The sequence below is a fragment of the Aotus nancymaae genome, unplaced genomic scaffold (genome assembly GCF_030222135.1).
Source record: "Aotus nancymaae isolate 86718 unplaced genomic scaffold, 86718_ANA_hifiasm-v0.15.2.pri h1tg000008l, whole genome shotgun sequence".
NCBI lineage: Eukaryota > Metazoa > Chordata > Mammalia > Primates > Aotidae > Aotus > Aotus nancymaae.
Window position 1 is genome coordinate 31,804,281 of NW_026988419.1, and position 27,689 is coordinate 31,831,969.

Consider the following 27,689-nt stretch of genomic DNA (forward strand, 5'->3'; position numbering starts at 1 on the left):
AGGTCTGTTTAGATTTTCTATTTCTTAAGTCAGTTTTGGTAATTTTTGTCTTCCTAGGAATTTTTCTGTTTTTCTAAATTATCTGCTTTGTTGGCATAAAGCTGTTCTTTTACTATTCCATTCTGTCTTCGTATGTTTGTGATGCTGTAACAAAATATCATAGACTGGGAAATTTATTTTCTCACAATTTTGCAAGCTGGGAAGTCCAAGATCAAGACAACAGCATTCCCTGTCTGGTGAAGGCTTTCCTGAATCCTCACATAGCAAAAGATGGAAGGGCAAAAAGGCCTAAGATAGTTCCCACTGTCTTGCTCTGTCGGCCAGGCTGGAGTGCGGTGGCGTGATCTCGGCTCACTGCAACCTCTGCCTCCTGGGTTCAAGCAGTTCTCCTGCCTCTGCCTCCTGAGTAGCTGGGATTACAGATGCATGCCACCACGCCTAGCTAAGTTTTGTAATTTTAGTAGAGGCAGGATTTTACCATGTTGGTCAGGCTGGTCTTGAACTCCTGACCTTGTGATCTACCTGCCTTGGCCTCCCAAAGTGCTGGGATTACAGGCATGAGCCATCACACCTGGCCCTCCAGCCCTTTTCTAAGGCAGTACTCCATTCATGAGGACACTATCCCTTATCACTTCCCAAAAGGCCCCACCTCTTACTACCACCATAATGGAGTTTAAGTTTTAACACAGATTTTAGAGAAGACACCCTTTCAAACTAGCACCTTCTAACCTTTTTAATTCTGTAGGCTGGTAGCAAAAACCTGTTTCACACTCGATTTTAAAAATTTATGTTTTCTCTTTTTTTTCTTGATTAATCTAGTCAAATGCCAATTTTGCATCTTTTCAAAGAAGCAACTTTTAGTTTCATTGATTTTTCTTTATTTTTTGTTTTCTATCTCATTCACTGATTTCTGCACCAATCTTTATCATTTCCCTCCTCTTTCTTGCTTTGGGTTCAGTTTGTTAGTTTGTTTCTCCTTTTATAATTTTATTACGTGAAAATTTATATTGCTGATTCAAGATCTTCCTGAAAAGATAGGTGTTAACAGCTGTAAGTTTCCCTCTCAGCACTGCTTTTACATCATCCTCTTAATTTTGATATATTGTATGGTCATTTTATACAGTTCAAAATATTTTCCAGTTTTCCCTGTGTATGTGTTTTTTTCTTTTACCCATGGATTATTTTCATATACTCTTTTAAGACATGCATGTGCCCATTTTTTGTTTGAGTTTTAAAGAGTTGGGGACTGGTAAAGAGCAAGTTAAAAAGGAAAGCATTAATCACTTAGTGCTTTTTTTCTCTTGATTTTAAAAATTGAGGGCCGGGCATGGTAGCTGACGCCTGAAATCCCAGCACTTTGGAAGGCCAAGGCGGGTGGATCACTTGAGGTCTGGAGTTTGAGACCAGCCTGGCCAACATCGTGAAACCTCGTCTCTACTAAAAACACAAAAAATTAGCTGGGTGTGGTGGCATGTGTCAGTGATTCTAGCTACCTGGGAAGTTGAGGCAGGAGGATCATTTGAACCCATGAAGTGGAGGTTGCAGTGAGCCGAGATCACACCACTGCACTCCAACCTGGACAATAGAGTGAGACTCTGTCTCTAAACAAATAAATATTGAATATATTTCCTCTAATTCTGCATTTTATTCTCTGACTTTACCTAGGGAACACTGACTATGCCAAATGGAGACTACATTGAAGGTTATTTTAGTGGAGAATGGGGATCTGGGATAAAAATCACTGGAACCTACTTCAAACCTAGTCTATATGAGAGTGATAAAGACAGACCCAAAGTTTTGTGAGTAACGTGTTAATTCTGGATTAATTATTGAATATTTGAAGTTGTCTTGCTTTTATCAAAGCTGGTTAATATTTTAAAAGCAAAATCAAGTTTTTAAAGTCCTCTTATTTTATTTTATTTTTATTTTTTGAGACAGGGTGTCACTCTGTCACCAGGCTGGAGTGCAGGTGGTGTGATCATGGCCTACTGCAGCCTTGACCTCCTGGGCTCACATGATCCTTCCACCTCAGCCTCCCGAGTAGCTGGGACTACAGGCACCCACTACCATGCCTGGCTAATTTTTCTATTTTTTTTGTAGAGACTGGGTCTCTCTCTTGCTCAGGCTGGTCTTGAACCTGAGCTCAAGCTATCCTCTTGCCTCAGCCTCCCAAAGTGCTGGCTTTATAGGTATGAGCCACTGCACCTGGCCAAAGTCATTGTCTTTTTTTTTTTTTTAAAGATGTAACCTCCTTGAATTGTCAACTGACACTGCTATAGATGACTAAATCTATAGTCTTGGTTTAGATTATAAGCCTTAGAGCACAGACATTTAAAAGAAAAGTTCCAGGCTGGGTGTGGTGGCTCACACCTGTAATCCCAGGACTTTGGGAGGCTGAGGTGGTCAGATCACAAGATCAGGAGATTGAGACCATCCTGGCCAACATGGTTAAACCCCATCTCTACTAAAAATACAAAACAGCTGGGCGTGGTGGTGTGTGCCTATAATCTCAGCTACTCGGGAGGCTGAGGCAGGAGAATCAGTTGAACCAGGGAGTCAGAGGCTGCAGTGAGCTCACACCACTGTACTCCAGCTGGACAACAGAGTGAGACTCTGTCTCAAAAAAAAGGAAAGAAAAAGAAAAGTTCCACATGTGAGAGAGCGTTCCTTTTTTTTTTTTTTTGAGATGGAGTCTTGGTCTGTCACCCAGGCCAGAGTGCGGTGGCATGATCTCGGCTCACTGCAGTGTCTGTCTCCCAGTTCAAGCGATTCTCCTCCCTCAGCCTCCCGAGTAGCTGGGACTACAGGCACATACAACCATGCCCAGCTAATTTTTTTTGCATTTTTAGTAGAGACACGAGGTTTTACCATGTTGGCCAGGCTCCTGATCTCAAGTGATCTGCCCACCTTGGCCTCTCAGAGTGTTGAGATTACAGGTGTGAGCCACTGTGCCCAGCTTGAAAGAGCATCCTTTTCTTTTGAGATGGAGTTTTGTTCTTGTTGCCCAGGCTGGAGTGCAATGATGCGATCTTGGCTCACTGCAACTTCTGCCTCTCTGGTTCAAACGATTCTCCTGCCTCAGCCTCCTGAGTAGCTGGAATTACAGGCATATGCCACAACGCCCAGCTAATTTTTGTATTTTTAGTAGAGATGGAGTTTCACCATGTTGGCCAGGCTGGTCTCAAACTCCTGACCTCATGATCTGCCTTCCTTGGCTTCTCAAAGTGCTGGGATTACTGGCGTGAGCCACCAAACCTGGCCATGAAAGAGCATACTTAAATGGAATCTGTACACAGCTTGATTTTGAAAAGTAAAGAACACACACACACACTCTCTCTCTCTCTCTCTCTCTCTCTCTCTCCAAGTGGAATAGTAAAATCTGCATATATGAGGGAAAAAAGGCAAAATCTAAGTACGTTATGCCCAACCCTACCACATTTTTGGCTTTGTTCTCTGTTCTCCCGCCATCTGTCCCTAGACACGGCACATTCACAGAAGTGGACGGTTTTTGGCATATATCTATTTTCTTTATTGATTGCAGTTTTAATTTTATTATTATATTTGGTAGCGGCTCAGTTTTTTGTTCCCAAGGATATGTTTTTCTGTACCGTGTTTATTCTCAGAGTATTTTAAAACCCAGTATGTAATGCATTTTATTTACTTTTTTTTTTTTATTTGAGATGAAGTCTCACTCTGTCACCCAGGCTGGAGTGCAGTAGCATGATCTCAGCTCACTGCAACCTCTGCCTCCCAGGTTCAAGCGATTCGCCTGCCTCGGCCTCCCAAATAGCTGGGACTACAGGCACGTGCCACCAGACCTGGCTAATTTTTGTGTTTTTAGTAGAGATGGCAGTTTCACTGTGTTGGCCAGGCTGGTCTCAAACTTTTGACCTTGTAATCCACCTGCCTCGGCCTCCCAAAATGCTGGGATTACAGGCATGAGCCACCACGCCTGGCCTGTATGTAATGTATTTTAAATTCTCATAAGATGTGCAAGGTTTAGAAAGTCCTTATTCTAATAGGAATCAATTTTTATTTTTATTTATGTTTTCAAATTTTCTAATTTTTTTTTTTTTTTGAGACAGAGTCTCACTTTGTCGCTCAGGATGGAGTTCAGTGGTGTGATCTCAGCTCACTACAACCTCTGCCTCCCACGTTCAAGCGATTCTCCTGCCTTAGCCTCCCGAGTAGCTGGGATTACAGGTGTGGGCCACCACACCCAGCTAATTTTTTTTTCTTTTTTTTTTGACAGAGCCTTGCTCTGTCACCCAGAGTGCAGTCAATCTCAACTTACTGCAACCTTTACCTCCTGGGTTCAAGCAATTCTCCTGCCTCTGCCTCCTAGGTAGCTGGGATTATAGGCATGCTCCACCATGCCCAGCTAATTTTTGTATTTTTAGTAGACATGAGGTTTTTCCATGTTGGCCAGGCTAGTCTCGAACTCCTTATCTCAAGTGATCCACCCCCCTTGGCCTACCAAAGTGTTAGGATTACAGGCGTGAGCCACCGCACCCATCCAGATTTTTGTGTTTTTGGTAGATATGGAGTTTCACCATGTTGGCCAAGCTGGTCTTGCACTCCTGACCTCATGTGATCCGCCCTCCTTTGACCTCCCAGAGTGCTAGGATTACAGGCATTAGCCACCGTTCCCAGCCAGAAATCAGTTTTTAAAAATTAATTCTGTGGAATTATAGGAGGCAGAGTAAATTGATGTGCTTTGTACTTAATAATCCATACACTTTAATATCCAAAAACAATAATTAGCTAAAAAAGCATCCTTTAAAAATTTTCATTCAGTGTTTTAAAAATAGAATTACCATCAGTCTTGCCAGTTTTCATCACAATAAAGCATTCTCAGTTGTATGTTAGAAAGTTTCTATTCTTTGGAACAATATTGCACAAAATAAATGATTAATAAAAGGTTGATATGACTTTATTAGCAGGAAGCTAGGAAACCTGGCAGTGCCAGCTGATGAGAAGTGGAAAGCGGTGTTTGATGAATGCTGGCGCCAACTGGGCTGCGAGGGCCCAGGCCAAGGGGAAGTTTGGAAAGCATGGGACAATATTGCTGTGGCCTTGACCACCAGTCGGCGCCAACACAGAGACAGGTGAGTGAACGCTTGCTCAGCATAGAGCAGAGCATGTTTGGAGGATGAAACTTAAGACCAGTAAGTAGTCAAGACTCACTGCATTTAATTTAAAACTTGATGTACTTCTGCTTCTGGGTAAGAGGGATTAAAACACACTTTCTTTATCGTCTATTGAACTCACCTATTAAACCTGAAAAGAATACATGGACAGCTATTTATGAACTCTGAAAAGTAAGTATCAATAAGTAGATTGAGGAAGAAAACCTGAATTCAAAGTGCCACAAGTTTACTTAGATGTTTTGCTTCAATATTCCTCAGCCAGAACTCAGTGCAACCAGAAACGTGAAAGCAAGCAGTGTGGTGCAGACAGACAGGGATACAGAAAAAATCCCTCTGGTTCTGGCTCAAGGAGTGGGGACTTCTAAAACTCAGAGTGGCCCATACATACTCAGTTTTCTTTGTCTTTTTTCTTTATTCTCTCATGTCCAAACCTCCAGGAACCTCTGTGGCAGGGGTAGTAATGGCAGCAGCTAGAGCAGCCATGAACAGGAAACTTGCAGAAGTCGAAACTCTGAGAGAATAGAAACTTCTTCCCCCTTTGGTGGCTCCTTAGGTCAAGAGAAGGCCAAGTTCCACCACCATTGCATTTTTGGCTTTGTTCTCTGTTGTCACCATCTGTCCCTAGATGTGCCACAATCACAGAAGTGGACAGTTTTTGGCCAGAGGACCTAAATAAAAAGGGGTGCCTGAGAACCATAAAATACTGGGGATGGAATGGAGAGAAGAGCTCTGGGAAACAAGCCTGTAATTTGTTTGTGAACTTCTGGTCTCACCCTAGATCTGCACATACATGGGTTTGATCGTAATTAGTACCGAAAAGTTTGAGAACCAACCTCATAGGTAGACCACTCAGGTCCCAGAGTGGTCATTAAGTTGTAGACTCACAGGACAAACCCAGAAAGGGTGCAAAGGCTTTGACAAGTGAACTGGCATTAGCACCATGGCCCACAGGAGACCAAGGCAAAAATGTCTGCTGTATTAGGGATTCCCAGTATCACTTACACATTCCATTCAGTGATTTGCTGAAAGAATTCACAAGACTCAGCATATAGTTGTACTCACAAGTAAGATTACAGCAACACAGTAGGGACACACAACCAGATCATAAGGGAAAAAGACACAGGTAGAGTCTGGAGGAATCCATGTGTAAGCTTCCCATGATCTTTCCTTTCTGGGATGGGTCACACACAACAGTTTTCCCTGCAGCAAAATGCAGCCACAAATGTCTAATGTTGCTGCACAGGGAATCCTACTGGAGACTCAGTGCCCAGGGTTTATATTGGGAGCACGTCACATAGGCACCCTGTGCTGGGCAGTTGCCAAAAGTCCACAGTCCCAGCCTTGCCACAGGAAAGCAGATGTTCACCATAAGTCACATTGTTAATCTAAGGACAGCAAAACACTTTTATCAGTATACAGAACTTTTAGCAAGCTTAATTCCAAGTGCCAGCCAAGGGTCAACCTTATAAGCAGGTTCTTCTTTATTTTATTTTATTTTTATAAAAAGAGACAGGGTCTTGCTGTATTATCCATGCTGGTCTTGAACTCCTGGCCTCAAAAAGTACTCCTGTCTCAGTCTGACAAAGTGCTGGGATTGCAGGCATGAGCAACCACCCCTAGCCTGAGTCTTTCTAAAGATAACAGTTTCAAGCCAGCTATGTTTACTCTTTTATGAATGTCAACATTCTCCATAAGATATAAACAAGACTCAGTGTTTGATAATGCTCAAAATATCCATTGAGCTACTCAGCAATGAAAGAACTATGAAAATCTCAATTTATTTCAGGAAAAGCAATCAACAACTATCAACAGATGACATAGATGTTGGAGTTATTTGACAAGAACTTTAAAGCAGCTATTATAAAATACTCAGATGAGTAATCACAAACACCCTTGAAACAAGTACTAGAATGGATGTATCAGCAAAGAAACAGAAGATACAAAGAAGAGCCAAATCAAAACTTTTGGGTTGAAAATTACACTAATCAAAATAGCTTACTGTATGAACTCAGTGGCAGAATAGAGATGACAACGGAAGAGTCAGTGAACCTGAAGATTATCAAATATAAACAACAGAGAAAAAACATGAAAAGAAAAGAGTGAACACAGCCTCAAGGGCTTGTGGGTCTAAACTTTTTTATTAGGATTCCAAAAGAAAAGGAGAAAGAATGGGCCGGGCGTGGTGGCATACACCTGTAATCCCACCACTTTGGGAGGCTGAGGTGGGCGGATTACCTGAGGTCGGGAGTTCAAGACCAGCCTGGCCAATATAGTGAATCTCCGTCTCTACTGAAAAATACGAAATTAGCCAGGCATGGTGGTGGGCGCCTGTAGTCCCAGCTACTCGGAGGCTGAGGTAGGAGAATTGCTTGAACCTGGGAGGCAGAGGTTGTAGTGAACCGAGATCGCGCCATTGCATTCCAGCCTAGGCAAAAATAGTGAACCTCTGTCTCAAAAAAGAAAGAAAAGAAAAATGAATGAGGGATGGAACATTTTATGAAGAAATAATGGTTTAAAACTTCTCGAGTTTAGTAAAAGACATGAAACCTATAGATTTAAGTAGCTGAGCAAACCCCATCTTGGGAAAAACCAGAGATAACCATGTGTAGACACATCCTATTAAAATTCATGCAAAAAGATCCTGAAAGCAGCTAGAGTAAAATAATGGGAAATCAGCAATTCAAATGACTGCATATTTCTTATTAGAAACCTTGGAAGCCAGAAGGAAGTGGCACAGTGTTTTCAAAATGCTGAAAGAAAAGTTACAGATGTACTTTTTCATTTCTCTCTTTTTCTCCTTTTTAAAATTTTCTTTTTCTTTTCTCCTGCTTTTCTTCATCTGCCTTTCTTCTGTAACTTGACCAGTAACTCTCACAAGCATTGCTTAGCATTTGGACCTAAAGAATTCACTAATCCCTGGAGCAAAACTTCCTAATTAACTATGACTTTCTTGAGTTTAATTCTAAATAATGGTTTGTTTGAGCTATGCCTTCATTGTTAAAATATCAAAGAGCATACTTTAATCTGTGTAACTACATACACTTAATTTTTAAATCAGTTTTATGCTGGTCCTTGTTTCCACTTGTTATTTTCTAATGCTCAGGAATTGAAGGAAAAAAATTGAACAAGTATCCATTTATTCAGAATGTAAATGTTTGTTCTGAATAAATGTTCTAGTTTGCTAAAAGTTATCAAATTCTTTAAATAAATTACCAATATTAAAATAATTTTAATATACCAAAGTATAATTACATAGAAATTAAATTCCAGAGGTTGAAAGATACTTCAGGAACTTTAAATGTTTCACAGTCGAGTCTAACAATACTAATTGTTGTTCTAGCCTGAAGAGATTAGTTTAGATTCTAATTGAGTACCCCCAAAATTGATATTTAAAGTAAACCATAGTATAATTAGTGTTTGCTTGATATTTATGTGTGTGTTTCAAGAAATTAAATAGAGAAAGAAGTGTTTTTTTAATTTGGGATAAATAGGAATTGATTTTAGTATTTCATTCATAAAGTTCATAATTGTTACCTTCTACTCTTTCCATCAGTAGAAGAAATGGAAACTCCCAGAATTAATTAAAGCCATTGACTGCCCCTTGTGTGTGATACAGATGGTCAGTGTGGTGCAGCCTGTCAGTTCAACCTTGAGACTTTAGCCCTCCAGTTAAGCTGGCTTAACTGTTGTTAGGTGTTTCAGAGAAGTGAAGATGAATGAACTCTTTATATATGTTGCTACCACAAACATCTTATTTGCTTATCTAAAATCAAATAATAATAGTGATTATGCACTGCTCAGTTTCTCATTGGCTGTCATCTAATGATAGAATACTATTACCAATAATTTCAGTTGATTACTAGCATGTGTTTTATCTTAGCCTCTTCATCCAGTTTCTCTTTACCTGTTATGTGCTTACCTTATCACTTGTTGGAGTGTCATTATCTCCTTGCTTCTTAACCTCATTTTCATTTCTTCCTTTGCCCTTTCACTTATTTCCCCTTTTCCTTAGCTCCCTTCCCTCTTTGATTCCATTTTTCTCTTGTCACTGACAGGTCTATCACCTTCAAGCTAATATTGTATTTATCTTCAAGCTAATGTCATATTATTTCCAACACCATGGTTTAGATTGGAGTAGAATCTTCATTAATTTATTGTAGTTGGTACAAAGTAACACTACATGCTTTTTGAATGAATGTGATATAAACTGAGTACCTAATAGCAGGTTCATGATGGTTTCTGAGCTCGTTGGGTCCAGTGCTGTGCTGGATGCTCCACTTGGACTTGAGCGAATGACTGTGTTTCATGTGACTATTTACACGTATCTTGCTTTCTTGATGTGAAATACATGATAGACTTTTCTTTCTGTTTTTATAGTCCAGAAATATTAAGTCGTTCACAGACTCAGACACTAGAGAGTTTGGAATTCATTCCACAGCATGTTGGTGCCTTCTCTGTGGAGAAATATGATGACATCAAGAAATATTTAATAAAGGTAAACTAGAGTAAAAATTACATTGGTCTTGTGAATTAATGATTCAACTACCACAGTATATCATTCAATAGATTCACAGCTTAATGTTATCCTAATCCTGTCTTTGCATCCTGTGCATTTAATTATCTGACTACCAAGATTACATTTCTACCTGAAGATTGTCCCATTATTATGATAGAACTTTTTAAAGTTTTTTAAGGCATTCAGGGGGGTTCTTAAGAAATAACATTAGAGTTGAAAAGGCTTTTTGTTAATAATATTAGCAAACTAGAGATTGTATAAGTAAAGCATGCTGCTGTCACCCCTGGATAGGCTCTTTGCTTCTTTCTAAACCTTGTAAGAGCAGCTACAATTTAAAGTCTGACATATATTGATGGGAAGTGCAGGAAGGAGTTTTCTGAGACATCAAGGGCACTGAAGAGTGACCGTTTCAGAGTGTCATTAACAGTCAGTGTTTAGTTTTCTCCATGGTAACATTTTGTATCATTTCTGTGAAGTTTAAAGTATATTTGAATCTTTTTAAAATTTTGTATTCATTTATTTCCTTTTTAGAGATGGAGGTCTCACTGTGTTGCTCAGGTTGGCCTCAAACTCCTGAGCTCAGTCGATCCTCCTGCCTCAGCCTCCATAGTAGCTGGGACTATCGGCATGAGCCACCATATCCGGCAAAATCCCTTTTAGTGATATTCCATCAGTACTTCCAAAGCTATTTGCCCAAAATGTTAAGGAGAGTCTTTGATCAAGATTAGGACCTCCGGCTCTATGTAATTGGGCTAGACTCAGTACTTTCAGAAAAATTAAAGTATTTGAATATTCCTGGTCCAAAAGTTGACTCTTGACATTTTGACAGTTGTTTGGCATTTACGAAGTTGTTTCTTATTAATTTATTGTTTCTGCTGTTAATGCACATTGACTGACTTCATTGATTCTCTTCCTACTCAGGCCTGTGACACTCCTCTGCACCCCCTGGGCAGGCTTGTGGAGACACTGGTTGCAGTGTATAGAATGACATACGTGGGTGTAGGAGCCAACCGCCGGTTATTGCAAGAGGCTGTAAAGGAGATTAAGTCCTATCTTAAGCGAATTTTCCAGCTGGTGAGGTAAGACAGCTTTTCACTAAAGTCTGCAAGCTGTTGAATATTATGTTATACCAATGCTTGGCTAGTTTCACCCTGAATCATCAAGGAAACAGTTTTATGCGAGTCCTTTAATAGATTAAATAAACATGTTTTAAATGTATATGTAGCTAAAAACATAAAAAAGATGAACAATTAGCTATTTTTTGTGTGTGTGTGTCTTATTAAGTGTAACAGAAGGGTAAAATAAATGTGTGGGGTTTTTAAATTCTGATTTTGGTATGAAGTATAGTAGTTGTCTTATTTGAATTCAGTCTCTAGGCAAAAAATTATGTATTTAAAACCCAACCACAGAGTAGATAAAGTTTAACAGATGGAGTTCCTAATAGAATTCCTAATCTTGATCAAGACATAGTTTTTATGTCTTGTCCTTTGGCAACAGTATTACGTACATTCATTTATATAACAAACATTTATTGAGTGTTTCTATGAATAGCCATCATTCTGGGCTCTCAAGAAATTTAGCAGTGAACAAAGACAAACCAACAGTCTTTGCTCTCATGGAGCTTACATTCTAGTGGGGGGAAAAGAGTAAACATAAAAAATATATAGTATGTCAGATAGAGATTAGCGCTACAGAGAAAAACGGGGAGAGGATGGTACTAGATGTGAGATGCTATTATTTTAAATAGAAGGTCAGAGCAGCCTAACTAATAAGATGGTGGTATTTGGGCAGAGACTTCAAAGAAGGCAATTAAATGAGATAGTAAGCATCTTTGGGAAAAGAGTTCCAGACAGCAAACACTTTGAGCTTGTGAGATACAAGATCTTTTACTGAGTTGAACCTAACAAGTAGATACTATAGTGAGATAATTATACAGAAGATTATAAATTCGTCCCAGAACTTCCGTATATTGTTTGCCTCAGCATTTGGAAATGTTTCAGGTTTTGAGGGAGAAGTGAGATCTATTAAAAAGATCACTAGCCTGGGCTAGCTCTGACATTAGCTAGATGAGTATAATGAAAATAAGTTTCCTAACCTTTTTCAGTTGTTTCAACTATAAAATTAGGGCAGATGGAGGTGCCAGATGTAAGTCTACAGAAATAGAGAAGACTGCATATTGCCTTTAAAGGGTCAAAATTTAAACCTGTAAAAATAAGATAAAATAAACTTGTTTATGGTAGAGTCCACCAACATACAAGAAGTCAGAGATAAAATCTATGGCAAAACTCAAAGCCCAGGGAAAAAAAAAAAAAAACCTCTCCAATTTATCCCCTTGTTTTCCTTGCTTTTGAAAAATTAATTTTCAATAACTTTTAAAAACACATTTTTAAATTTTATATTGAGTACAGAGGGAACTGGGGACTCTAAAAGTGGGGAGTGTGTGTGGGAGGGTGGGGGTTGAAAAATTACTGGAAACGGTGTTCACTATTTGGGTGATGGGTGCACCAGAAGCCCAGACTTTACCACTATCTGATATATCTATGCAACATAACTGCATATATACCCCTGATTTTATAAAAATAAAAACTTTACATTTTTATTTTATTTTGTTTACATTGTGTCTTCTGTAATTAATCATTTTTTCCCTTTTTTCCATCAGTATTTGCTTATATTTGGAGAATAGTGGTCCTTGCTCAGAGTTAATGTAAATTGACCTCAGATGAGATTTCCCAGTAAGGAACACATATATCATTTAGATCAGAATTCTCCTTTCCTTAGTAACTCAACAGAAGAAAACCATAGTACATGAAGATCTTGTAGTGGTATATTATTCATTAACTGCACTCTTAATTTTATCCTGTAAGAAACATCAGTTTTCTCAGGGAACTAAAATACTTAGTTGATAATAAAGCTTGCTTTCATAGCTAGTGGAAATGTGTTTTTATGCTTTTCAACCTTCCCTAGAGGTATAATTGTATAATAATGTTTTATATTATTCCTTAGGTTCTTATTTCCTGAGCTTCCTGAAGAAGGCAGCGTAATCCCTCTCTCTGCTCCTCTGCCAACCGAAAGGAAGTCTTTTTGCACTGGGAAGTCAGATTCCCGCTCTGAATCACCAGAGCCAGGGTAAATGGAGTTGGGTAGGGATAGTGAAAAAAGGGAGTGGGGACCAGATGCTCTTACCCAAAGAGTCCTAGGGAGAAGGTGTGTTCTCTAGGTCTGTTTCCTCATTTCTTTTCCTTTTTTGGGGGTGGGTGGGTGGGTGGGGGAATGGAGTCTCGCTCTGTTGCCCAGGCTGGAGTGCAGTGGCATGATCTCGGCTCACCACAACCTCTGCCTCCCAGGTTCAAGTGATTCTCTTGCCTCAGCCTCCTGAATAGCTGGGATTACAGATGTGCACTACCATGCCTGGCTAATTTTTGTTTTTTTAGTAAAGACGGAGTTTCACCATGTTGGTGAGGCTGGTCGCAAACTCCTGACCTTGTGATCTGCCTGCCTCGGCCTCCCAAAGTGCTGGGATTACAGGGGTGAGCCACTGCACCTGGCCCTCATTTCTAAAATGACGTGGTTGGGGCCAGGATGGTTGGGGGCAGCCACAGTGACTCATACCTGTAATCCCACACTTTGGGAGGCAGAAGTGGGAGAATCGCTTGAGCCCAGAAGTTCAAAACCAGCCTGGGCAACATAGAGAAACCTCATCTCTACAAAAATAATAAAAAGATTAGCGGGACATGGTGGCGCACACCTGTGGGCTCAGCTACTTGAAGGCTGAGATGAGAGGATCACTTGAGCCTGGGAGGTTAAAGGCTGCAGTAAGCTGTGACTAAACCATTGCACTCCAGCCTGGGTGACAAAGCGAGACCTGTCTCAAAAAAAAAAAAAAAATGTGGTTGGGTAGGTGCCCTCTCTGAGTTCCCTTTTAGGTCCCTGAAACACTATTAGCTATACACCAGGAAAACGCAACCACAGATGATCTGAGCACAAAGGCTGCTGAGCAAAGGAAGTAACATCACACTGACCTAGCATAACCTCAGAGAAATCAGCCTCAAAATGGAAACATAGTAGCTTTTCAGTTAGATTTTTATTCATGAAAAGAATTCACAGTTTCCTCTAAGTCAAAATGATAGGTAAGGTCTTCATGTCAACTCGCTATGAAAAGAGCAGAGTAATATTATAACTTTTTTAAAACTTCCCATTTCTGCTTTGGACTTTTTGAAACTGAAGCTCTGTCTTGGATTCTGTATTCAGTTTTAATATGAAAAATGCTTCTCTCCTCCCACTCCATTATTTTGTAGTTATGTAGTAACGAGCTCTGGATTATTGCTGCCTGTGCTGCTACCTCGGCTTTACCCACCACTGTTTATGCTTTATGCTTTGGATAATGATCGGGAGGAAGACATTTACTGGGAATGTGTTCTTCGACTAAATAAGCAGCCAGATATTGCTCTCCTGGGGTTTCTTGGGGTGCAGAGGTAAGCACAACCAAATGGTTTTAATTTAAAATGCAAAACTGCATTATTGGAAACTTGGCACTTTGATATCTAATTATATATATGGCTTGCAGTTATTTACATTTTTGCATATGTCTTATTTAACAAAATAGTGATAGTTAATAATCTGTATTTCTGAGAATATTTAGGGGTGAGTATGAAACCTGATTCTTTGGAATGTGTTTTTTATTCTTATGTTTTCATATATATTTATAAAGTAAGTGTGAGCTATCTTGCCTGGTGTTTTATAGTTCTTAAGAGCAGAATACATATCTTTGGCATTCTTCCTTCTCTTCTTTTCTCCCCTTCCTTCCCATTTGCAATTTTTAAGTTAAAATTTTTGAAGTGCTTTTTTTGAAACAGAGTCTTGCTCTGTCTTGCAGACGGGAGTGCAGTGGTGCAATCTCCACCTGCCAGGTTCAAGCAATTCTCATGCCCCAGCCTCCCAGGTAGCTGGGATTACAGGCGTGCACCACCATGCTCAGCTCATTTTTGTATTTTTAGTATAGATAGAGTTTTGCCATGTTGGCCAGGCTGGTCTCGAACTCTTGGCCTCAAGTGATCTGCTCGCCTCAACCTCTCAGAGTGCTGGGATTTTCGGTATGAGCCACTGTGCCCAGCCCTGCTGTTTTTATTAGAAGGCATTATTGCTTGTTATCCAGGGAATACTAAATGATTATATTTTCTTTCTAGTGCAGTGATAAAGCTGATTCCACCTCCCCAATCATTATTTATTTGTGCTATTGAGAAAAGTGAATAAGCCTCAACTGTTTTGTTTTGTTTTTTGTTTTTGTTTTTGAGATGGAGTCTTGCTTTGTTGCCCAGGCTGGAGTGCAGTGGCACTGTCTTGGCTTACTGCAACCTCTGCCTCCCGGGTTCAAGTGATTCTTGTGCCTCAGCCTCCCAAGTAGCTGGGATTACAGGCCTGTGTCAACATGCCCAGCTAATTTTTGTATTTTTGTCCTTTAATTGTTTTCAGTGGAATAATTCAGTAGTAGAAATGAGATAAAACTAAGTGAAGGAAATATATTTGGTAATATCTGTAATGTGTATGGCTATTGGGGTTTAGAATGACTAATCCATTAGGCAGATGATAAAAACTCTTAAATCTGGAATGTTTATTAAAATTTAACCTACTGTGAAATTGTTCTTTTTAATGGGGACAGGGAAGCCAATATAGCTGTCAAGTATTTTTATGGAAATTTTGTCTACCATAAGTAACAACTTGTATTAACAATTTATGGATTCCATTATAGGAAATTTTGGCCAGCAACCTTGTCAATCCTTGGAGAGAGTAAAAAGGTATAGTAGATTTTTGTTTCCTGAGCAAATATGCTTTTCTGTAACGGCAAGGATTTGAGATAGCAAAACTTTCATTTTACTTTGATAGAACAGTATCCAAGCTTGTGTTTGCATCAGTTATTCACCAAAGACCTGCACTCTGACATCGATATCGTTTATTTTTGTTATTGTTGCAGAAGATAGTTTTCCTCCTTGACCTTCACTCTCTTTTTTGCAGGTTTTGCCAACCACGAAAGATGCTTGTTTTGCCTCAGCAGTAGAATGTCTGCAGCAGATCAGGTAATCTCTGATTTGTTGAAAAGCCACACAAATCCAAGTAGTGCTTGGCCTATTAAGATCTTATCTTTATCTAAGCCTTAACCATCCGCACTCTGTATGCTGTTAGTGTCAAACTCAACCTGGAAATCAGAAAAACTCTTTTGAAACCCTTGGGTTATCTTTTACTCTAAAATGACCTCGCATTTTCAAAAGTAGTGGAGAGCCTATCCAGAAATTTATCCATATGATCACATCTTTACCCAATTGGAAATTAACCAAGTTTCTCATTCAGAAAAGAGCATATATTAGGAGAAAGAGATTTCACATGGGTAAAAGGAAACAATATGTGAGTCATATTGTTGGAGGCTTCTTTTCTCATAGCACCATGGGAGTACAAAGTCATTCTTACCAGCGACTCATAATGCCTAAGTGTCCAGGTTAAGGCATGTGAACCCTAGCAGGGGATATTGTCAAAAAGCATGATCAAATGGCTTTATTAAGAAAATTATAGGATATCTTTTTGTCATTGTTTCTATAACAGCACAACATTTACCCCATCAGACAAACTTAAGGTCATCCAGCAGGCTTTTGAGGAGATCTCGCAGAGTGTCCTGGCATCACTCCAGGAAGACTTCTTGTGGTCCATGGATGACTTATTTCCTGTTTTCTTATATGTGGTGCTACGGGCCAGGTAACAGTGTTTTCTGACTTTATTATTAGTGAGTCGTTATTATTAAAAGTCTGCTGCTTACATTTTCTGAACTGATGGCAGGAGTATGCTCTTCCACTAGAAAAAGAAATCAATAAACGCATTCCACTGTGCCATTACCTTTTTGTCGAGCTGTTCTTTCTTTTTCCCATCAGCTAGATTCAGAAGGAGAATGGACATGTAAATGAAAATAACTCAGCATCTTTTTCTCTTTGGGGCAGGATTAGGAATTTAGGCTCTGAGGTACACCTCATTGAGGATCTGATGGACCCCTATCTTCAGCATGGGGAACAGGGTATAATGTTCACCACTTTGAAGGTAAGTGTAGTTATTACCTAATACATTCCCATCTTCATATCTGTCCTTCATTTACCATATTATAAATGTCATTAACCACTTTTTTTTTGTATTAAAGTTTAATGCAAACCTTAAATACCTTTAGAACACATTTTGTTCTATACTTTAAAACATGTTATGGTACATTAAAGTAGGATAAGCCAGCTGTTCCTCAAAATACTAAAGCAAATTCTTCATTATCTAATTCTCCTTGTAAATTGATCATTCAAACTGTTATAAATGCTTACATTTATATAAAGAATTGTAACTCTAAAAAAGAAACAGAAAGGATTCTTAGTGTCCAAGAAAGTTTCCAACAGGAGAGCTATTTATTGGAACAAGGGTAAAACACAGAAGCCTGTATGCAAATAATGTATTTGAATTCCATCTTCTTTCTTTCCCTTGTAATCTGCTGTAACCAATAGATTACAAATGAACTTCTTCGAGCTGGGTGGCCTGGAGAGATTGTTAGAAGTCATTTGTTTCCCACCTTGATTTTTCTTGGAATATGGAAGAATTGCTCTAAAGTTTATAGAAAGAACAGCAGATAGAAAGTGCAAAAACACTTGTGAAAAAAAGAGAAAGAATAGACCTAACCTTCTAGTTAGTAAAGTTTGTAAAATTATAATATGAAGATAAAATAGTATGTGACTGTCACAGGAATAGACAGATACCTAAATAGAAGGGATAGCTCCCATGTAAACACTATCATAATAAAAACTTCACACGAAAGTGGAAACATCAAACACAAAAATGGAAAAGAGGAATTATTTAACAAATGGAGAAAGAATAGACAGGTTTTGATGTTAGAAAGAATAGAATGTCAGGTTTCTGACATGGGTTCATTTTTTATACTTTTCAACTAAAATATCATTAACACTTTTTTTTTTTGAGATAGAGTCTCACTCTGTCGCCCAGGCTGGAGTACAGTGGCACAATCTTGGCTCACTGCAACCTCCACTTCCCAGGTTCAAGTGATTCTCCTGCCTCAGCATCCTGAGTAGTTGGGATTACAAGTGCCTGCCACTGTGCCCGGCTAATTTTTGTATTTTTAGCAGAGTTGGGATTTCACCAGGTTGGCCAGGCTGGTCTCTAACCCTTGACCTCAGATGATCCACCTGCCTCAGCCTCTCAAAGTGCTGGGATTACAGGCATGAGCCACTGTGCCCAGCCTACCATTAACACTTCTATTAAATCAACTGAAAAAGGGGAGAAACTGGGGAAAATATTGGCCACAGATGACATTAGTGTTTACATTGTATGAAAAGTATCTCTAAACAGATCACCAAAGAAGAAATTGAACTAGTAAGTTCACATGCAGAAAAATAAATACTCAACCTCACTGAAAATCATAGTACTGAAGATTTAAGTAAGGTACCATTTTGTGTTGCTAAATTAGCAAAAATGTTTTAAAATTACAGGTGGGGTTATAGTGAAGTCATTATTATTCCCACATTGCTGATAATGGGGTAAGCAGCCATTACCCTTTTGGGAAGCAATTGTTATTAACATAGATATCAACAACATCAAAAAATGTGGAGTTTGACTCAGTGGTTTTGCCCCTGGGAATTTATCCTAAGAAATTAAAGAATGGAAAAATTACATGTTATCTGGATGTACTATTCATTGAGGTATGAGTAATTCCCATACCTGGAAACATATTCAGGGTGCTTCTTAAAAATGCAGTCCTGGAAGTTATGACTCATCAGGTCTGCAATGATGCTTAATCTGTGTATTTATTAATCATACTGGGTGATTCTAATTAGAGTTGTACCTTTTAATGATCGGTATATTCTAACGTCCAATCAATAATGGCAAATTATGGTGTCTCTACTTGGTGAAGAATATTAGATAGCTTATAAAAAAACTTTTTTGTTTGTTTTAGAATTAGAGGGGAAATGAAAAAATTTTGTCTATACTAATTACAAGTAGGCAAAAGATAGCCACTAGATAGGGGAACCAGAAGGCAACAAGGAAGAGTAAAATCAACTGAATCTGTTGGGCATCAACTGAATGTATTCATAAAGGGTTTTGTTTCTTTAGTCCCATATGCATTGCTCTCTTTATGTAATTTCTTTAAAAGTAAATTTGAAATTGTTTTGAACTTTTTTTCCAGGCATGTTACTACCAGATTCAGCGTGAGAAGCTTAACTAGGCTGCATAACAGCTTGAAAACTGGATTATCTGCTACAGAATGTTATAACACCATCTGGAGTCTTCCTGTAGTGGCAAAAAAGAACAGTGTTGAAATTGGAAAGGACTTTTTGTTATTTAGGTTGTTAAAATGAGCCTTACTAATAATAAAAACCCTGAGCCCAGAAAAAAAGGACTATATAGTTTAAAGGGAGGATTGAAAAGGAGGTAAAAAATCAGATTAAACCAGTTCTTGGCCTATGTTAAGTTCCAAAAATACCATTCATCTACTATTTGAAAAAGGAAGAGGATATTCCTTCCTACAGTAAAGGGTATGTCTGCTACATGAAGTTGTAAGAAAAGTTTCCAGGAGACCTTCTTATATTAAAGAATTTTTGAATTTCTGGTTTGCCTGAATCCACCTGCAGTTACCCCGATCCTGTTGCAAGAACCAGATCGTACTTGAAACTATAGTGGCCACACTCTGCCTTCCTCAATCCTTCCAAGCATGTGTGCATCATGCTTCTTTGCCGGAGGAAGGGAAAAAGGAACTTTTAAACTGCAGTTTAAACTTTTTCTAAGCTTTTTCTTGATGGGAGAGGTTCTGTGCAAAACTACCACATCCTGTCCCCAGAATGTGGAATGCATCCAAATAGGAGTCTTCTGCCTCTTCACTAAAAATAACGTAGGAATTTTGTTTCTGGTTTCTTTATCACGCTGCAGAGAATGAATGCACTGGAATTCAGACACCGACTCTGAGCTGCTAGAAACCTCATTTGTCCATGTGCAAACGCTGTATTCCAAGGCCTGTGAATGACAGCCTGAGGAGGTTTTGCATGTAGGCTGTGTTTGGAGCAGGACTAACAGTTGGGAAATAAGCAAAAAACTGCTTTGATCCCCAACCTGGTGGTGTTCTTCCCTATACCTCGCACTGAACTCAGGATGGGAAGGCAAAGGAAACAAGCTTTGGCTTTTTCCATCTCAAAAGTATTGTGGCGCCTCAACATTTCAGTGTTTTGCTTTTTTTAAAAAATGCCCCATTGTAAGTTGTTGGTTTTACTGTATGAGTAACACTAGAAGCTGTTTTGAATAACATAGGTGCTCTTCCTCATCTCATCTCCTACACCATGGTGAGCATATGGAGTGTCCTGATTTATGTGAAGTGACTCTGAAGATGTTAATTACTTTTGAAAAAGGATCATGGTTTTTGCTCTACTTTATAATCAAGACAAATGTTTATTAAAATACTGTTTTGGAATGTTGGCTGTAATGTAACAGCAATTTTCATAATAAAAGACATTCATCTTTATGTGGTTGTTTTATGATTGTGGAAGAAATGAACAGGGCAGCCTAAAAAATGAAAGGAAACCCAGACTTAGTATTTCTGTAGCCCACGTCGTAATCCATGCCTCTACGTACTGGCCTCAGAAGTCCCTCTGAGGTTTTAGAAATCTCTCTCTTTAAAATAAACATAAGCCAATAGTTATAGCACCCTTTCTAGCAAAGAGCAAATTAACTTTGTGATCCCAGAAATCCAAGGACAATGTTCTCAAAAGAAATCTACTATTTCTTTGAATAAAAAGCATGTTTTGATAGTTACTCGTTATTTTTTTTCCTCCTAAACAGATTCAAGGAAGGTGAGGCTTTAAAATTCTGGTTAGAAATACTAGGTATTAATTATCTCCCAGTTGTCTTGTTTTCTCAAGAGGCCTTTCCATCTTTTTGCTTTCTCTCCCAGAATGTGCCTATCCGTTGTTGGAAGGGGACCAACCCTTAAAGATTCGTTTATGTGAAATACTTTGCATTTACATTGGAGATTGTTTTGAGTTTCTGAACAAACACATAAACAATCACATTTGGCCGGCAAAGACAAATTTACCAAATATCTGACTGGGAAGCGGGGTGGATAATATGTGGAAATGGACAAACAAAAACTTTATTTGAAGCAAATTAACCCACTGAGAAATTTTCCAATGATGATAAGCTGTCTCAGTTCTAAGAAAAGCCATGTCACCATTCATCCTTTTACTGGAGTCTTGAATGAAACCGTTCAGTTACTTCGGATTCTTCCTACTTTATGCTTTTCAGACAGCATATTAAAATGGTAAGTTTTGAAGTGTCTTGGAGAAAATCCCTAAATCTCCAGGCCAATGTCTGCAAATAGAAGTCCCCGGCACTCCTGCAGCAGTTCACGATGATCATTCACGTGCATGACGAATGCTCACAGCAGCCCAAGGACGCAGGTGTTATCCCCATTTCTCCCCGTTTTTCAGACAAGCAGTGGCCAAGATTTGTTCACTGTCAGAGCCGGGACTCCAGGCTAGAACTTACCTACCTTCTAAGTTCAGTGTTTTTTGCCACTATAGCTGCCAGAGATGTCATTTCATAGCTGGTTATGCATTGAAAGTTCGTAAAAGTGAAAGTCTTATTAAAATATCAAGTGCTTTTCACAAAATATGCTGTACTTCAAACACTCACAAATGCATCACATTCCCAGCTTGTGTTTTCATCTGTGACAGATAAGAAGTCATGGTTTAATGTGGGATAGAAAAGCTGATGACCCTCTGATAATTGCCATTTGGTCTCTACCTTTTGCCTTGCTGTCAGCGGTACCCTTCATCTCCTTTCTGTGATACCCCCTTCCAAATGCTCTTCCCACTGACCACTCCCTACAATATCAAGTTTTCAGATAAAGAAGTAGCTCCTATCTGAGGTAGAAAACAGGCTATTTATTAAGTTCAGGAGGGGATTGACTGGAAGGTACTGTTTTTGATTGGCTTCTATTATTAGCTGAAGAGTCTTCTGTTGTTTTCTCACCATTACATGAGAGATTTAATAAGGTTAGTAGGTTATTAGCTTGATTTCTGGTTGTGCCATATTTTTTTCTTTCATTAAAAATGCTGTCTTCTGTTGTGGAATGTCTGTCATCTTGAAATAGTCAACAAAAATATTCATGTTTTCTGCTGTTAACCATGTGTTGGCAATTTGAGAGAAAATACTAGAATATAGACTGAAAATTATAAATTAGACTTCAGTACAAGGAATACGTAAGAAGATTTGTGGCAGGAAAGGCTTGTGAGTAATTTAGTTGTTAGGCTGGGTTAGGCATCTATGGATTAAATCAAAGAGGATGTGCAGAGATTTTATCGAGAGCAGTGAGGTGACTTTGGCAGCTAACAGGCCAGTAGTATCTTCCACTAAAGCTTTTGTCTGGATAGGAGCAACATTGCATGTTTACAGTCTTGCAGGTAAGAGACCTTGAAATCCTCAGTTACCAGAAGATGTATCCCATAACTGCCTAGCTTACCTGTCAGTTTTTAATAGGTAAAATATAAGTCTGGGTAATCTAACTCAAATGGCTTAGTTTTATTGTAACTCAAATTATATGGGGAATTTTATGAGTTTGAAACAGCAGGTTTTGCTTTGAGAAGCCATTTCTTAAGTATGGAATAATGGTTGTCAGAAAGATTGAGTATAATTGGGTATTTGCCCTGGTCCTAATCAGCAGCATTTGGACACAGGAAGCCAGCTGTTTTTGTAAGGGCCGTTTCTCATCATTAAGTTTTCAAGTGCTTTTTTAGGGTTTGTCTAGTAAAAAGCATTATTTTGAAAAGCATAATAAGGGTACGGGTTGTGGCATTTAGTAGTACATTTTAAAAAGCTAATGGACATACTGGTTTTTAAAATAATATTTAGGACAAATTCCTTAGGAGTCAGTCACACTAATGCATCTTCTGAGCCAAGAACTGGCCATCCTTTCTGGTTTACTGAGCCTAGAATTGCACGTAGTGGGGTGCTTTCTTATTTGCAATCTCAATCGAGAATTCCCACTCTCAAGATAACAGAAATAGATAAATTTCAACTGACAAATGTGGTAGAGAAGTCATGGAAAGGAAGGCAAGTCTTGCCAGGCATTAGCATCTTTCAGGACTAAGGAAACGAAAGAGGAAAACTTGATTTTACTACGTTAACTCTACTGAATACCTCTTTGAATGTCAGATTCCGTATCTGTGAAACAAAGGTGTTGCATTTGATGATCTCTAAGATCCCCTTCTGCCCCCAATTTTAAAGTTTGTTAGGGAAAGAGGTTTAAGTCAGGATACTAGGTCAGGGAGGAAAGGGAGGGAGGGCAACGGCGTCTGGAGTTCAGCTGCCTCCCACCTCAGGACTGAAGTCCCAGCTGCCTGCCGGCCAGTGCCTTGAGGGAGGTACCAGTCTTTTACTTCCGGGTCTTGGCCCCTCCTTGTTCTACCCCTCCCCAAGAACAACTGAACATACCGAGTGCTTGCTATGGCCCAAGCACTGTTTCAGGTAAAGCTGCAGCATGAACAAAATAAGCAACTTCTCTGCTCCTCAGGCCCTCTGCAGACCTTCCACCTGCAGGAGACTCAGTGAACCAATGGATAGGAAAACTGGGAAAATGAGGACAATAAGTTGCAACTGTTTTCTTAGCTACCTGGAGGGAGGGAAAATCATTTTCTGGAAGTTTCTTTCTATGAGTTTTGTCTTAGCATTGGCTGCCAAAATAAAATACCATAGACAGTGGCTTAAACAACAGAAATGTATTTTCTCATAGAGTTCTGGAGGCTGGAAGTTGAAGATCCAGGTGCCAGCATGGTTGGGTTCCTGTGAGGGTTCTCTTCTTGGCTTTCGGATGGCCGCATTCTCCCTGTACCCTCAGTTGTCAGGAAGAGAGAGAACACACGAGCTCTGATGGCTCTTACACAGACACTAATGACATCCTGAGGGCGCTACCCTTATGACCTTAACTAAACCTGGTTATCTCCCAAAAGCCCCATCTTCAAATACCCTCAACACTGGGGATTAGAGTTTCAACATATGAATTGGGGGTGCGGAGGCAACATTCAGTCCACAGTAAATTTGTCACAGAAACCTGAAGATGACCAGGCAAACACAATTTTTAGAATTTATGTAAGTTGTAGATTACTGTAATTACTGTTTTTGCCTCTGTGGCTGAGAAACTTTGGGTCAAAATGAGCTTTTTAGAATATATGAATTCATTATCTAGGTAGCCCTGAAGTTGGCTCTGGATTTATTAGAAGCTATTTTAACCATTGCATTCACTCAAGAAACCACCGCCTATCTACGAAGCATAGTCCATCTGTAAAGCTCCCTCACAATAAATTCATCTCAGAAATCTGCAGTCTTTAGTGCATGCCCTCAACTGCTGAAGGGGTAGGTCTATCTCAGCATGAACCTCTGGGCATTGACTGTGGTCCACCTTATGATGTGTAAACAACTGGCTTGTTTAATCTGCACTGCTTTGTCAAGGACGTGTGATTTGTGAGATGCTGGCGGGGAATCAACTGTAAGAGTCAGCCTGAGTGTCAGCCTCATCTGTCTGCTCTGACTTTTGTCAGCTGTCTGGCAGGCACTCCATCTCCCATTTCAATTTCTTACCCTGGAAGTGCTCCCCTCCAGGGAGGAAGGTGAGTCATATATGCAACTGTGATGCTTAATGATTCAAGAGAGGCAAAAACGCAGAACAGAGGAAAATGCGTGGTTTAATCTGACTCAATTGCAAGTGGGCAGGGTGGATGGTGGGAGGTAAGTCAAAAAGCGTAACGATGTCAAGCTTTGGTAGGACTTAGCAAACTAGAAGACTTCGGGGTGACTGGAAAGGAATGTGCATGTACGGGAAAGTTGTCTAAAATGCTGCAACAGCTTTCTCACTGCCTTAGAATTTAGAGACAAAATAATCATGATATTTTCTTCTTTTAGATAGACTTCCTGGCTTCAACTCACAATCTGTCTAGGTTCTAGACAGTGGTTCTCAATCCTATCAGATTCAATACTCTAGTCTTTAACAACTAATTTGAAATATTCCTTTTATAACAAAACTCGTAATTTATTATTTATTGTCCTACTATAAGAATGTTGTTGGTCCCTGCCCACGCTCCTTAGTCCTTACCATTTTGGCACACGCTGGGCCCACTCCATCTGCCAGCCCCTCCACTTGCTATCTGAAGGTATACATGTTGAATGCTGGAAGAGCCAGAAATAGTGCTCTCGGGAAGAGGTCTCAACCTGTTGGCTCTCAGGGGCCAAGGGAGTGAAGGTGTTTATACACCAAGGTTGCCATTGGTGTATAAAAACCCTCCTGTTGCCATTGGTGTATAAATACCCTCACTCCCTTGGCCTGTGTTCTCCCATGGGATTAAGCTCCAGTTGCCCACAGTGGTTACTTCTTGACAGCAGCCTATTACTGGCTTTTCCCCCTTCCCTGCCTCAATACCCTACTCTGCATTGTGTATTAAACCTGTGCAAAAGTGTCTTGTGTTTATATGTAAAGAAGGTGTCTAGATTCAGATCCTTGCATTGTGTATTAAACCTGTGTAAAAGTGTCTTGTGTTTAAAGAAAAGTTAGTGTCTAGATTCAGATAACTACAGGTTTGTTTGCTTTTCAGTGACATGAAAGTTCAGTGGGACATTTGAAAATTATACAGGGTATGAGGCAATTCTTCATTGTGTAGGGCAACTTTGCTTAAAGAGCGGTAGGCATGTTTCCTTTGCCCATGTTTTCTTAATCCCTATCCTGCTGGCTGAAATGTAGACGTGATGCCCGGAGCTGCAGCTGCCACCTTGGAGCAGGTAGATGAGAACCATCCTACATCCTAGGGTGGCAGAGCAGTGAGTCGGAAGGAACCTATTCCCTGAGGACTTCAGGGAGTAAGGCTGCCCCATTAGCCCTGGATTCTCTCTGACTCTGAACTTTCACATGAACAAGATATAAACTACTCTGCTAAGCCAAAATTACTTTGGGTTTCTACTTCTTGAAACTAAATCTACCTAAAGCAATATCAAAAATAAACGTTAAGCATTTCAAACTAGTTTTTAATGAAATGACTCTTATGTTTGAGTTAGAGAAAGAGTATATAGAACACAACTAGATAATTGTGGGATAAATGACAGGCTGGTAAAATGGGAGAGGAGAAAGCAATCATTTTCCTTTCCATGTCATCTTACATACCAGTTTTTAAAGACTGAGATTAAACCTGATAGGGTTAAGAAAACTGTGTAGGCCAGGTGCGATGGCTCACACCTATAATCCCAGCACTCAGAGAAGCCAAGGTGGGAAGACTGCTTGAGCCCAGAAGTTGGAGACCAGCCTGAACAACATGGTGAGATCCTATCTACAAAAAGTTAAAAATTACCCGGTGTGGTGGGACATGCCTGTGGTCCCAGATACACGGGTGGCTGAGGTGGGAGGATCGTTTGAACCTAGGGTGGAGGGTGCATGATCACGAGTCATGTTCATGCCACTGCACTCCAGCCTGAGCAACAGAGTGAGGAGACCCTGTCTCAAAAAAAAAAAAAGAAAGAAAGGAAAAAGAAACTGTCTAGAATCAAGACAGATTATGGAATTGAGCAAGGAAAGCACTCTAGGAAGGAAAACTAAAACAAACAGATAATTACAGTGTTGTATCTAAATTCTAAGACTGTGCCTTGGTAATAACCCATAATTCTTGCAATTACGACCAGACCAGCTAGTTCTTCTATGAAGAACTATAAGGTGAGATGAGAGGAAATGGGGCACCTGAGTGGAGCTGGGCCATGGAAGATTCTTCTCAGCTCTAATGACGGGTAAAGTCAACTGGGTAAAGAGGTAAAAGATAAATAAACACAGTATTTGTCATTTATTTTTTAAAAAGTGGGTGGGGGTGGTTTCCAGGAAATCAATTCTTCTCAAAGGTTAAAAAAACATTTAAAACATGGAGTTAGGGGGAGCATTTTATGCAACAGTAGTTTTCTCTTTGACACCACTGGTGATAAGGTTAAGAGTAGGTGCCACAAGGGAAGACCGTGTTTCGTTGGATGTGTATCCCAGTGTGTAGCACAGGGCCTGGCTTACTCAGGAAATGCTGTTGAAAATATATTCCAGCGTGCTGAGAGCTGGTGGCCAGCGTGGCTGAGTGAGCTGTGTGCCATTTATTGACCCGCTTCCTAGTCCTGAATTCCTTTTGGAAGCTCCAGCAGGGAGGATGATACAGTCAGACAAAGGAGCAGATCCACCAGACAAGAAGGACATGAAGCTTTCTGCCACCACCAATCCGCAGAATGGTATGTGCCACCAGGGTTCCTTTTCTAGACCAGAAAGTAACAGCACCTCTGACATGTGATCAAATGAATAGGCAGAAATTCGGACAGATTTACTGTGACTCCTATAAGGATCTGTACACTTTTGGTTGCATGACTGCCTTTCCAGTGATAACTTTAAGAGCAAAGTTGAAGACAGGAAGGAAATAAATTGACATGGTGGATTCAAAAACTTGTTTTCCTTTACCCAACAATTTTTATGTAAAACTTAGAATTTCTAAAGTTGTTCACATTTAAAATATCACTCCAACACTATGAAAATACTGTAAAAAAAATAGAATATTTACTGAAATCTGTTTAGACCCTTTAATCAGGAGAATACTGAGATTTGCATTAAAGATCTATTGGGAGTTAGCATTTTTCAGTATGACTCTCAATAAGAATTTTTTGAGAGGAAGAAATGACTCATGTTTGAGTTAGAGAAAGAGGATATAGAACACAACTAGAGAATTTTGGGATAAACGACAGGCTGGTAAGATGAGGGAGGGGAAAGCAATCATTTCCTTTCATGACATTCTACATCTGCACATCATGATCCATTATTTTACCTAATATTAAGAACGACACTATGACAAAGCTAGCACCTTCTCATCTTGGGCAAAGAAACTGGGTTTTGGATAGTTATGTGACTTTGTGACGTTCACAAAGTAAGAGATGGAACAGGGCTTGAAGCCCGA

At 39.6% G+C, this 27,689-nt stretch overlaps 2 protein-coding genes across 10 annotated transcripts in view; both read left to right on the forward strand.

The window, feature by feature from the left end:
* ALS2 (alsin Rho guanine nucleotide exchange factor ALS2) overlaps positions 1–20,203 on the forward strand; it is an 81,931-nt gene extending 61,728 nt beyond the window's left edge. For 2 of the 3 annotated variants that reach the window (XM_012446275.3, XM_012446277.2), the window contains exons 24-34: positions 1,666–1,799; positions 4,941–5,108; positions 9,528–9,645; positions 10,588–10,745; positions 12,670–12,792; positions 13,962–14,138; positions 15,413–15,458; positions 15,676–15,737; positions 16,258–16,407; positions 16,647–16,743; positions 18,878–20,203. In XM_012446275.3, coding sequence (XP_012301698.2) covers positions 1,666–1,799; positions 4,941–5,108; positions 9,528–9,645; positions 10,588–10,745; positions 12,670–12,792; positions 13,962–14,138; positions 15,413–15,458; positions 15,676–15,737; positions 16,258–16,407; positions 16,647–16,743; positions 18,878–18,916 — 1,272 coding nt within the window. In that variant the 3' untranslated portion in view covers positions 18,917–20,203. The remainder of the gene's footprint in view (positions 1–1,665; positions 1,800–4,940; positions 5,109–9,527; positions 9,646–10,587; positions 10,746–12,669; positions 12,793–13,961; positions 14,139–15,412; positions 15,459–15,675; positions 15,738–16,257; positions 16,408–16,646; positions 16,744–18,877) is intronic. The other variant, XM_012446278.3, reaches the window with a different exon arrangement.
* Positions 20,204–22,014: 1,811 nt separating this feature from the next.
* MPP4 (MAGUK p55 scaffold protein 4) overlaps positions 22,015–27,689 on the forward strand; it is a 51,964-nt gene continuing 46,289 nt past the window's right edge. The window contains exons 1-3 of one of the 7 annotated variants that reach the window (XM_064373160.1): positions 22,015–22,142; positions 23,924–24,090; positions 24,187–26,976. In XM_064373160.1, coding sequence (XP_064229230.1) covers positions 26,898–26,976 — 79 coding nt within the window. In that variant the 5' untranslated portion in view covers positions 22,015–22,142; positions 23,924–24,090; positions 24,187–26,897. The other 6 variants (XM_064373163.1, XM_064373161.1, XM_064373162.1 and 3 more) reach the window with 6 other exon arrangements.